At 39.8% G+C, this 13525-nt stretch overlaps 1 protein-coding gene across 1 annotated transcript; it reads right to left on the bottom strand.

Moving 5' to 3' along the window:
* Positions 1 to 10539: 10539 nt before the first annotated feature.
* On the bottom strand, positions 10540 to 12457 carry GJD2 (gap junction protein delta 2). Its single transcript, XM_062494821.1, has 2 exons — positions 12051 to 12457; positions 10540 to 11383 (listed from the first exon to the last, which is right to left on the bottom strand). The coding sequence occupies exons 1-2, from the start codon at positions 12119 to 12121 to the stop codon at positions 10540 to 10542; spliced, it is 915 nt and encodes a 304-aa protein (XP_062350805.1). The 5' UTR covers positions 12122 to 12457.
* Positions 12458 to 13525: the final 1068 nt, after the last annotated feature.

Genomic DNA, 13525 nt, shown 5'->3' with positions numbered 1-13525 from the left:
GGGTCTGCACCAGCAGCTGCCGTGAGCCTGCACCCTCAGGGGCTCCTAAGTCCAGGTGACAAAACTGAGGAGACTGGGATCTAGTGTCAAGTTGTACATGTGTATATATACACATATACACATATATATTTTCACTGAGGTGTTTCCATCCCACAGCACAGATGGAAGTGGGATGAGCTCCATGTGAGTGTTCTGTGCCTGATCTGAGCAGCCAGCTGCGTTTATGTGTGAAGTTCTTATGTGTGCACTCTGTGCATGTGCATCCTGAGAATATGTGCTCAGTCTTGCTACTGGCTGGACCTGGGGCATGACGCTTACCCATTTCAGGGCTACCAGATCCAACAAGGTATAAATTCACCACACAATATGTTATATATATTTTTAGTGGCTATATCAATTCATTGCCCCAGTTCTTTAAACACTTTAAGTTAGTCTCTTCTGGCTGTTGTTTAATTATTGTCTTGATAAGTTCTGTTTTAAAAAACAGTTCAAAGTATTTGTAGAGTGTACAGCCAACCATAATTTTCTTCTTTGGAACACTTTTAAATTTGAGGATATTAATCTATTTTAGTATTTTCATATTCAGTGTTGAACTATCCTGGAGCTCTGAGTATGATGAGCATCAGAGGAAAGTTTTCTAAAAAATTTTTTTTAAAATAGCACAGGGAGAATTATATATTATGATTATCAGGAAAAAAAAAAAAAAAAAGGAAGTTCAGAGTTTTTTTACCTGTAGTGGGAATTTTTATAAATATAGGGGAACTTTTTAGAAAATGTTAACTTTATTGTTTTTCAATCTTTTCTCTAACTTACATGAGACATTATGTTCTTTTCCAGGCAAGTCAAAGAATTTCTTCTTCTTCTTTCAAGGATTTTTTGACACTGACAGGACTATCCTCACATTTCCTTAGGAAGAATTCAATTTGAAATATACATTCACTGTGTAATGAGTCAGCATTTCTGGATCAATGTTCCCACATAAAGAATTTTGCTGTGTCTATCTCTTAGCAATTGAGAAATTACAGCCTTAATTTCATTTTAAAACTCCTGTGTTTAATATTTATTTTCTTTCTTTCTTTCTTTCTTTCTTTCCTTCTTTCTTTCTTTCTTTCATTCATTCTTTCTTTCTTTCTTTCTTTCTTCCTTCCTTCCTTCCTTCCTTCCTTCCTTCCTTCCTTCCTTCCTTCCTTCCTTCTTTCCTTTCTTTTCACTATGGAGTGAATACATGAACTATCAAGGATTGCCTTGGACTCTTGATAATTCAGCTGTCTTGCACAAGAAAAACAGGAGATTTTTCTGAAGGATGGTGAAAGAATCCCTGGACTAGTGAGAATTAGCAACTGCCAGGGTCTTTCAGTTGCTGAGCCCATTACAGCCCCTGCAAAGGCACCAGCAGGCAGGAGAGAGCAGCAAGTACAATCACAGAGCTCAGCACAGCTGCTGGGTCCAGGGCACGGTCACATATGCGAGGTGACAGCCGCCTCTGAGAAGTGAGGGTGGGGTGAAGGCAAGGACAAGCACAGCTTTTCTTCCCTCTTCTCCTTAGCAGCAGAAAACTGGCAAAGCCAGCTCTTCCTGTCCTCTCCCTCTCTCCCCCGTGGTTTTGCTGATGCTGCTGAGCAGGCTGGAGCCAGTTTTGTGTTCTTTCATTCCTGGGAGGATATGAGCCTCTGTCCTAGGATAAAATTTGAGAACGCATGGCTGCTTGAATGAGCGTTTTGCCTCTCGGTAGACATTGTGTGAGACATTAGCTGTTTTAATAGTTAAGCAGGTCATACAGTACGGTCAAGACAGACAGACAACCAGTGGCATTAATTGTTTTCATACAGGGTTGCAGCAGCCTTGCAGAAGGTCTCACAGCCCCATAGTAATATTCAGAGTCCAGCAGGGGACATTTCTAAGCAAAACTCCAGTTTGAATAGGACTGGTAGTCTAAACACAGTTCCATTTTTATATTTTTGCTTCAGAAGCTCTCACATTTTCGAAGGAGACAGCATGGTCAAGGACCTCCTGACCATAATATTGGCAGGATTCCTTTCTTTCTCCTTTATTCAAAGCAGAAGGTCATTGTAACAAATATCCATAGGCTTTTCAGTAGTGCAAGGAATCAAATATCCAATGCTGCAGAGTTCTTTGGCACACTGTACCGCTATAAACTCTATTAGTGCACAGTGCAAGGTGCTATTCCAATGGTGCCACAGTTTCAATGTATCAAATTTGACACCTTTTCAATAAAATAGGCTAAATTTAGATAACCATATGCTCATGCTGACAAGCTAGCTTCTCCCTGATATGTGTTTTCATGAAAGAGTACAAGAGGGCCTCAATGTTTAATTAGTCTAAAATTAATTCAAAATATTTGATTAATTTATAGTAGAAGGGTCAAGCTGTTGAGCAAACAGCAGGAATGAATATTTTTTACTTATTCCACTAAGATTCAGCTGTAAAAATTCCATTAATGTTAATAGGAGTCATGCTGCCAAATTCAAAAACCATGCTATAAATATTTCATTTGTCTGTGCTCTTACTGCAGTCTAATAAAATTTGAACAATTAAAGCCCCTTCTCTCTTGACTGCCTGCTAAGCAAAGTTAAAAAGTACACACATGTGAGCGAAGAAGTACTGCTCTGCTCTGGGGCAGCCTCACCTTGAGTCCTGCGTGCAGTTTTGGGCACCACAATATTCAAAAGACATTAAGCTATTAGAGAATGTACAAACAAAGGCCAAGAGGATGAGGAAGGCTCTGGAGGATCAGCAGTATAAGGAGTGGCTGAGGTCCCTTGTTCTGTTCAGGCTGAGGAAAAGGAGACCCAGGGGAGACCTCACTGCAGTCTGCAGCTTCCTTGTGAGGGGAAGAGAAGGGGCAGGCACTGATCCCTTCTCCATGGTGACAGGGACAGGACCTGAGGGAATGAGACTGAGGGGACGTTTAGGTTGAGTATCAGGAAAAGGTTGTCCCTCCAGAGGGTGGCTGGGCTCCCCAGGGCAGTGGTCACAGCACCAGCCTGGCAGAGCTCGAGGAGTGTTTGGAAAATGCTCTCAGGCACAAGGTGTGACTCTTGGGATGTCCTGTGCAAGGCCAGAGGTTGGACTAAATGATCCTTGTAGATCCCTTCCAGTTTAGGATATTCTATGATTCTAGGAAGTATTTTATCAATACAGACATATTTTATAATACATGCTTTAGCAACTTAAGATGGGCGAGTGTCACAGTTACATTTCAACCTTTGCATCCTTTTAAGGGATTTTTAAACAGCTATGTGAGAAACGAAAAATACTAAAATAAAAAAAAATAATAAAAATATTTTAAAGATATCCTTCTTATTAGTAAGTAACTGGCACTAGCTTTTTCTTAGTATAAGCCCCAACAATATACAATGATAATGTATTCACTTATGTGTGATTAGGCCATAAAGACTGGTTTAATTCAGTATATGTTATTTATAAAATCAACACTCTAAAATTCACTTCTTTTTTGATGTCTCTTATTGAGTGTTGTGATTCTCTTGGTTGCTCATGCTCTGTAGTCCTATCAGTTTAAAGTAAGCTGAAATTTGAGCTATAGATCACATAGCTGAAGGCAGATAAGATGTTTCATTTCCATTAACATAAAAATTGCATTAATAAATGCACGAGAAATAATTTCTAAAAATGGAATAATAATAATAGAAGTGATCAATGAAAGCCTTATGTTTTACTATTTAAAAAAACAAACAAACACAAACCCCACAAACTAAATTAAACATAATTGGATGCCTTGCACAATTTTTCAAATTATATATTTGCTGACACTTTAATAATTACAATACCTTAACATATGTGCAGAATCTGAGATAATAATAATAATAATAATTTTAAAAAGAAAACCAGAAAAAATACAGTTCCCGGTAGCTGTATGAGACACAATACAAACAATAACCAGAATATTAAATTGAAGAATACATCAAGAAAATTTGCACAACAAAGAATTAAAAAAAAAAACCGCAAAAACTCGAGTTGTGACATTAATGTAAACATGTTAATTTTTTTTTTGAATTGTGCTTCAACCTTTATAATAAACAGACAAACTTCAAAAGTTTTGTGAGAAAGAAATACAAAGAATTTCACTTTGGGGAAATTGGTACAAATATATAGCAGATGCAAGAAATTATTTCCTTGTTCCTACAAATTGTGTTTCCACTTGCATGAGAGAAAATGGTGGTAAAGACTTGAATGTGTTCTCTCTATATATATGTAAACTAAATATTGCTCAATTACATTTGCTGGTGGGCATTGAACCATGTCAGATGTGGACTCTCAGAGTTGTACATGTGTACATATGTAGAATTACACATGTTCTTGCACAAAGAACCTTGCTAGAACAAGTTTTGTCTTCTTTTTCCGAAGGAGAAAATAAAGACATTCCAATGGCCCTTATCTTTCTTCACAGCCCCTGGATGTCTTGTACCTGAATATTGCACGCAGTGCAAACTTGTAAACCCCTTTATTTAAGTTGTTTGGGCCCTGCAGTAACTCCATTTATAACATGCTCATCACAAGTCACCCTTTAATGTGCAGCTTTAAGTCTGGTTTCTGCATTAAAGTCAGCTCGTTATCCATGCCAAGTACCACCTGTTTTCTGATGGGCAGCTTTTCTGAGGGCAAAATGGTTTTTGATACAGAGCAGTGGTACAGACCATTTTCAAAAGAAACCCTGAAGTTAGGGGTGAAACGAGAGACATCAATATTCATGATGGCTTTGGACGTTGTAATGCACTATTTAGATTATTCAAAGTAAAACTGGAAAACAGTTGGAAATAATTTCTAGAAACATTTTGCTTATATAAGAGATAGTGCAAGGAATCTTGTATATTTGCTCATGAATATGTTCTGAATAGGCTTTAACCCTTAATTGTTAATAAGTAGGGAAAAGTCAGTCCATAGCACACCTACTTTTCTCTAATGTCCACAAATCCTTACTTTTTCCCCCAAATTTTGCTGTTCTACATTTCCTTAAAGTTATCTCTTTACGATATGTACTGCTAATATGTTAAAAAAATCTCAGCTCAGTATAAATAAAATAAAATAAAAATATTTGATAAATAAAGCTTGTCACTGAAAAAGAAAACATCTCTGCCAAATGTAATGTTGCTTTACTGGTACAAATAATTTTCTATTTTAATGTTCCTCAAAAAAATATTATCAGATTTAAAATATAAGATTAATTATTATAACACCTTTCAAAAAAATAGAGAGCATATCTCAAACAGTAATCTTTTAACCTTTCTCTGAAAAAAAAATATTAAAACATCAATCATGATTTCATTGGAAACTTCACTAAATATTTTAAAAAATGAAAGTTACACTTAACTATGTGGCATGAAATATATATAGATAAATCATATGCAGAAAATGCTGTTTTCAGTGAATGAAACCAAAGTCAAGATTTGCTCAATCACTTCAGGATTTATTAATTATTATCCAGAATCTGCTAACCCTTCTATGACCTTTCTCGCCAAAATACATATGCAAAAAATAGATAGATTACTAGTAAATTACCTTACTTTCACATTCTGTTGAATACAAAAGTAATTCTCACTTTTAGGGGATATCAGAAAGTTGTTTTATATGTGGGTCTCCATAATCTAGATATCAGATGATTCATCCTGTATTTCAGGCACCACCAAGAAAAACCTGATAGATTTTAATGTTTTGAAGACAAGCCTCTTAAAAGCTAGAGAGACACCTGCTCAGCTAAACTCTCTGAAGCTATTGGTATAGCCCAAAGCCCCAGAAATCACAGGAAAAGGTTGATTGTTGGGGGTTTTTGCATGTTAAATATCCAGTCAGGTCATTTCATCTAGTTCAGTTTCTAACTGTCTCTGGATATGTGACTTCTGTATCCATCTCTGAAATTCAGTCTGTTACATACTAATTCAGTTTAGGTAAAATCTTTGAACAATCTTGCAAATATTTAGCCTCATATATGCATCTATATGCATTGTTTATTTTTAGTGTAGTGCCAGGGAATGCTCCATATCTGCACTTATCTAATGGGCTGTTGAATCTTGATTGACGTCTTTAGCACATTTTAATAGACATAATATGAAGCACTTCCCAGCACAATTTTTCTTCATAGAGATACAATTAGAATTTCATTGAGAAGAGGGTGATGTTTGAGATCTGGTATTAGTAGCTGATACTAACTTAGTGTGTTTCCTGAAAGCTTACAATAAAATAGAATTTTTGGGAAGAATATTCCAGAATATCCAGGGATGGGTGTACAATGCAGAAATGCGGTAATCTCTCCTGTTAATCTCATAAGTGTTTCACCCAGCTGGGAATTGACTTGGTCCTGCAGAAAATGAAGTCTTGTCATTAAATGCATGAAGAGCCAGACCAGATTCTAAGTACTGCAACATATGCCTGTGTTCTCCTCATACGACCCAATTTTTCAATTCCCATTTCTATACTTGCACACCAAACAAAAGTTTATAACCTGTTTTGCTAAAGGAGCAAGGTGAAACAGTTACATTCAAGCAAAGTAAAGCCAAAAGTATGCAGGCACAATGTCCACCTGATCAAACATCCTGCCTTGAAAAAATGCATTCTTTTACAAATGCAGGAAAAGAACCCTTCCTCACATTTAATATTTCATGTGCATCTTTTCCTGTTGTTGTCTATATAGCAGCAGCTTTGTCCTACACTGTTAGGTATAATGCAAGAAAAGCATTGCACCCACTCTGAAGATTCTGAGTGTTTCTGACTTCACTAGTGTAAAAAAAGTAAAATCCATCTGACCACTTCTGTGGTTCATTAATGTCAGTTGATCTCTGTTTTTCAGTTTTCCCTTGAAAAAGCTGAAAACCCTTACATTTCTTCAAAGTCATAGGTCTCTAAACTCTTTATGGGACCAGTGAATTCAGCTTCCCCATGTAAAAATGCTGCATGCAAAAATGCAGTAATTTTCATTATGAGAAAAAAAATCCTCTTTTTCAAAAAATATTTTAATAGATTCTCAGTGCATCATATACACATCTGATCAAATGGTTCATAACCCCTATATAGTTTAGATAGTTTTCGAAATTCACACAGGTGTGGAAAGCACAAGATCACGTCTGTACAAAAATGAAATAATGTCATAATTTTACATAAATTTTAAAATTTCATGAAACTAATAGTTTATTAGATTCTATTGCAATTTTCCATAGGAGCTTAGTGAGCATAGCATTTACGTTTGCACTTATCATGATACTTAATGTTGTCCACCAATGCAAAACAATGCAAACAATGAACAAAACAAACATTAAACCAATTTTCATTTTTAATGTCCCATCCTTACAGAGATGTCAATGATAAGACTAATTTATTTCACTGAGGCAGGAGCAAGAGCCTAAATAGCCAGTAATGTGCCCTTCAGCTTCATGTTCACTCAGTTCTGTTCAGTTAACAGACTTTTCCATTGCTGTGCCAATTTTAAAGTATTTATTCTGTAAATGAATAGTCAGCTTTCATGCAAACAGTCCATTAGCATTAATCATATGATTCTCACATACATTGACAAAAAAAAGTGCTTGCTACATTTCTCTTGTCCATGACAAACGAGTAGTTGGTAAGAAATGAAAAACAATAGATTAAAAGGAAGATTGGAATAACTGATCTCTTGACACATTTAATCTCTCAAGTGAAATATGAAAAGCCATATTCCAAGTATGGTGGATGATGTTTCTGTTGATCAAAATATAATTCTTTGCCTACTTTATCACTGATCCTGTTACATAAATCAGCATTTGAATTTCCTGATATTCTTCTCTTTGGACAAATCTGAAGAATCCAAACTTACTGGAATACAAATGCGCAACAACATAAAAAATATTAAATAACTGAGTCATTTGCATTAACTAACATAAACAGATACTTTCTAAATATTACCTTAGAACTTTAAGGTATTAAAAACTTAACGCTTTCAAGACATGCACCTTCACTAGAGTTTGACTGAAAACTGCTATGCAGCCACTGGAAAAAACTTGCATTAGGGCTTCTGTCTAACAGGAAATTATAGTGAATGTGAACCAAAGCCCAATGAAGTATGAGTTTTGTTTTTTCAACTTTAATTTGCACTGGATTGAGCGCTTTGCACACAATCTCTCATTTTTTCAACGTTAAAGGAGTGCTTATGACTGTCAAAGAATATTTTTTCTTTCAACATCTGTTCAAAATGAGATTTTTGAAAAGCATCACAGAACTCTGCAAAACAAAAATCAGACTTGGGTTTGTGTGTCAAATAATAATCTTCAGAAGCTTTTTATTTTGCAGATGGAGATTTTAGCTGCCATGTTGTCCTTCTAAAAATAACATGCAGTTTTCCAGTGAGCATGCAGTCAGCTAGCAATATCAGTGTGCGTTTTTATCACAAAGAATTTGAGAAATCCATCTTTAGCGGTTTCTATAATCAAATCAGGAAAACGCTTAAATTTATACATAAGGAAAAATATTTTTAAAATCTCTAAAAACACGACGCATCTCAAAGTCCTTTAGTGCTTCACAGTGGAAGGAAAAAGACAACTGATGAATGTGATAATGGATAGACTATCTAAGAATTAATCAACATTTTTAAAGTGACGATGCTGGCAAACTACAAGAATGGAATGTTAAGGTATTTGTTGTAAGCCAAGAGGAAAAGATTTATATGCATCATTTCCAAGCCAATATATAATAAAATCCATTTTCAGGCTTGACATAAAATACAATCAAAAGGCGATTTGTGGCTCTGAGCCCATGTCTCCTCCTTGTGTTATAAAGTACCCCCAAATTTTCCAGCACCATTTTGGCCCTTTTCTTTAAAGGGCAGATTCTATTTAGTTAGAAATGCACTTGTATGTATTTTAGTCCTGATCCAACTCCTACTGTTGCCAGAAATATTTTATGTTGAATTCAGAAGAAATGTTTAAATAAGTTAAAAAAAATAATTAAGTAAATCTTACTATTCTATTCTGTATTAAGACAACTGCTGTTAACAGAGATTCATTTGAGACTGCCTCAGTGGCTTACCAGTAAGTTGATGGGACATGAACAACATATTTCTTAAACCAGCTGTAAGGCAGAAATGTTGAGGTTACTATTTGGATTCCCTGATGAAAAGCTGCTGCAATTGTTTCATTTATGGGTAAATGTATTCTGGCTATTCCTAGAGTGACCTTGGCGGCCAACTGTGTTGCCCTTAGTGTCAGCAGAAAGAAGGCTGTTGGTGTCAGTGGGCTTTGGATCAGGCTTTAAAGACAGAGGAAGCTTCCTTAAAGAGGAAAACAGATATAAAAAGCAATCCTGATTTCCCAGGTTTTGTCGCTTAGAGTTTAGAATACCAACAAGACATTTTAAACCCTGAAGAATAATTGTTGTAAGTGAATTATTTTAACCCTGTAAGTTTTCTTACAATTGTATACAAGAATAAAGACCAAATCTCTCTGGCTTACAAAAAAAAAAAAAAAAAAAGGCAAATACTTTATTTATCAATAGCTACTTTTAACTGCTTTTTACACCATTGCAATGGACCAAACAAGTGGCATAAAATAAACAAAAGAGAGTATAAAATCATTTCATTTCACACCAGCTGGTATCCCAGGACAACCTTTTGACCAAGTACAGAGTTAGATGTTTCAAGTATGGCACTTATAGAAATAAGAGCAAAGATGATATATTCACAGTCAAATGCAATGAACTCCCTACCTTTGGTATGCATGTCATCATTGATGATTGTAGGTAAATGCATAACTCGGCTGGCATGAACCAGCTCCGTCTTATTCATGCACGTATTAGGGAATCAATCAAAATGTACTGATATATTCTGCAGATCACAGCTAATGCAAGACAATTAAGGTCTCTGGTGTGTGTGTGTGTGTTTGTGTGTGTGTGTGTGTGTGGACAGGCAAAGAAAAAATGGCAAAATTATATTCAGCATTTATTTTTAGCATGACTAATTGATGCACAAACCATGATAGAAAATAGCTAGTAATACACACCAGGAATAAAGTCTGTGATTTAGACAAACAAAATAAGACATCTGTGAGATACGTGAACGCAGATATCCTGACTGAGCTGTGGTTAGGTTCCTTACAGTGTGCTTACCCTCCTTTTAAAACATGCTTATGCCTGCACATTGCAACAGTGTCCCCCACCCCACCCCAACCCATAGAGAGTATCCTTGCAGAGTTTTTGATATGAACATTCTACACATTTACAACAATTAGTCAGACAGTTCAAACTGTAAACATCCTAATGACAACCAAAAAGCTTCTTCACTGACAGATAAAACCCAGTCATTAGAAAGAAAAGTAGTAATAATAGTAGCTGTGCTGTAAGGCTAGGTCAAGCATGGTTTTATAGCTGTTTTTTCAGTCTTTTACATAGTGCTGCATTTTGCAGCTAGTTCAGTAAGTGCAGATCCAATACCTTAATGGCTTTCTTGGTGGTTTGATAAAATGCTTGCCTAAGCAATGTACCTTTCTCTAATGGTATCTGGGTCTGTTCCACCTGGCACAGTGTTTCAGTTCTGTCACAGCCTCACACATAAGCTGAGTCACTTGACTGAGTCCTGCCGAAGTTAGGCATGCTCATTCTTGGCAGGTCCTTATTTCTGATTTCATATATGGATTTCCTTTTTGCCTGTACTCCTCTCACTGCCATTTTGATCTTTCTCCAGCCCAAGTGGTTCAGTTCTGCCAAATTAAGCACCACACAAATCCCACTGACAGCAAACATGAATACCAAGAATACAGTCTTCTCAGTGGGTCTAGAGACATAGCACTCTACTTCTTTAATGCAAGGGTACCTGTCACATTCATACATGGAAGGGACATTGAATCCATACAGAAAATACTGTCCTACTAAGAATCCAATTTCTAGGGCATTTCGAAAGACCACTTGGATGATATAAAATCGAGAAATGCCTTCTTGCCTCCTCATCTTTGATTTTGTAGTTCTGATAGCAGGATTGGGGATTTCCTTCACTTCTAAGCAGTCTGGTTCTGCCTCTTTGGTGGAGTTCTCAGTGTTTTGCAGCACCCCATTGACAATCGTGTTCTTGATTTTCTTACTGTCCTCACGCTTCATTGAATCCTGGTCCCTTTCCAAGGTAAGGAAGACAGTGGAGTACCTCCGTTCCCTTTGTTTAGCAGACTGGTGAACGGAGTACGTTATGAAGCACAGGCTTGGAGTGCACACCATGATGATCTGGAACACCCAGTACCTTATGTGAGAAATGGGGAAAGCCTGGTCATAACAAGCCTGGTTGCAGCCTGGCTGCAGCGTGTTACAGACAAACATCGTTTGCTCGTCATCGTACACCGTCTCCCCTACAATGGCCACAATGAGAATTCTGAAGATCACCACCACGGTCAGCAGGATCCTGCAACAGAGAAGCCCGTCAGTGCGCGCCGCCGCCGCGCGGCCGGGAGCTGTCCAGTGCTGACCGGGCCCCGGAGCCCCGGCACCGCCGACCGGCCCGGCCCCGGCGCAGGCACCAGCACCTGCCCCGGCACAGGCAGCTCGAACCGGCCCCGCTCCCGGGCGGGAGGCACGCAGGCTGTGCGGCATCGCCCCGGCGCTGCCGTGTGCCACAGACCCCGGGCGGCGGTCAGCGCTGGCCCCCGCCCGGCCCCTCGGGCGGAAGGGCGATCACACGGGGCCCCGGGGCCCCCGAGAGTACGGCCGGGAAAGGCGCGGGGCTGCGCCGGCAGCGGCTCCCCGGTGGCACTGGGGTCTCCCCGACGACCGTCCGGTGCCCCGTGGCTCCTCGGGGACAAGGACGGCGGTGTTTGCGGTGTCCCCGCGCCTCCGCGCCCCGTGCCGCATACCAGCCTCCCCAACACACACAACACACACGCGCGCACACACACACAACACACACGCACACACACATACACACGCAGAGACCCAACACACGCGAGCTCCAGGCACACCCCGAAAGAGCCCGGCCGAAGGGCACTGAGCACCGGGACCCACGGTGCGCCGCCGACCTGCTGGGGCAGGAGGGGATCCCCCCGCGCTCCCCGCTGCTCTCCCGCGACCCTTACCTCCCTATCATAGTAGAATGCTGCTGCACGGCAGCTTCCAGTAGCCTCTCTAGAATAGTCCATTCCCCCATCGCTGTTCATCCGGAGACAAAGACTTTGGCAAGCGTAGGGGTTCTCTTCACTTCTGCCTTTTTCCACCCCTCCTATTTTTTTTTCTTTTTTTTTTTTTTTTTTTCAGGGGGAGGGAAAACAGACCGAAGAGCAGCCCGTCTCTACCCCCCGCAGTCCGGTGGCGGGAGGGCGGCTGGAGGCGACAGCCCTGCCGAGGGTTCCCGGCTCGGCCCGGCCCGGCCCGCTCGGCTCGTGGCTCGGCTCGGCGGGCGGACCGGCGGCGTGGAGGGAGGAAGGTTGGCTTTAATGTCTTGCTGCCTCTAATCTGCCTTTAAGTAGTCTCCGCTTGCGTCACTGACAGGTTGGTGGAGAGCCGCCAAAAGCAGCGCTCGGATTTTCTCATTTTTATTATTCCGTTGAATACAAACAAATAAATGCAATAAAAATAAATGAAATAAATAAACGGAGGAGGAGGAGGAGGGGGCGGAGGAAGAGCTGCCCCGGCAGACACGAGGCTCATTGTGCAGCCGAGCGGCTCCTTGCCGGAGCGCCCCGGCCCGCTGCCCCTCCGCCCCCGCCCGCCCGCCGGCACACCCCGCGCTCCGCCCGGCAGCGCTGCCCGCCGGCTCCGGGCGCTGCCCCGGCTGCCCGTCCGAAAAGCGGCTCTAGGGAGGGGGACACCGCGACCCCTCCAGCCACGGGCCCCTGACCGGGGGTCCCCAGGGGTTGCTGGGCTTTGCCTCACTCCTAGAGATCAAACCAGAGGCGGTGTCACACAGCAGTGACCTTACTTGTTAGAACTGCTAAACCCTGGAAGATATTTAACTTCAAATTGCATCTTTATTCTTCCCCTGATTACAGTTATAAAGATCACTGCGGAGAAATGAAGAGAGAATTCTGAGGCTAAGATTGTATTTGTGCTAGAATAGACACCAAATCTTCATACAAAGCATCACTGAACAGTACAAGAAAAAAGTATCTTGAATAAATCCCTGCATTATAATCAGCCCACCTATTTTATTGTCATAAACAACTGTGTTTAAAATAGACTTTTTTCATTTTACAGGTACTCTTACAGACTGTACCTGAGACATCACCAAAAAATTTCCCCCCCAAACGTTGGTACCAGTTGGAATTGACTTCTCCAGTGAAGCAGTGTAAAATATATTCTCAAATTCTGTATATTTACAAAATAATCAAGTAAACCTTCATACCTGCTCAACTAATCTCTTTAAAGAACAACATAATAAAAATTCTTATCAGTCTTATAGTAATATTCCTACCATTGAACTCAATAAAATCAAATTATTTCTAAAGTAGAACTGAACAGGCCACAGTAAACACTGTAGTTGTTTTTTTATTATTATTTTGCAGCTCATGAACCAATTCTATGTTATATTAAAGATGTTAAGTGTTTTCTGAAT

This window comes from Cinclus cinclus, chromosome 6, assembly GCF_963662255.1.
Source record: "Cinclus cinclus chromosome 6, bCinCin1.1, whole genome shotgun sequence".
In the NCBI taxonomy this organism is placed as follows: domain Eukaryota; kingdom Metazoa; phylum Chordata; class Aves; order Passeriformes; family Cinclidae; genus Cinclus; species Cinclus cinclus.
The sequence above is the reverse complement of the archived record's forward strand: the minus strand, read 5'-3'. Positions and strand labels throughout refer to the sequence as shown.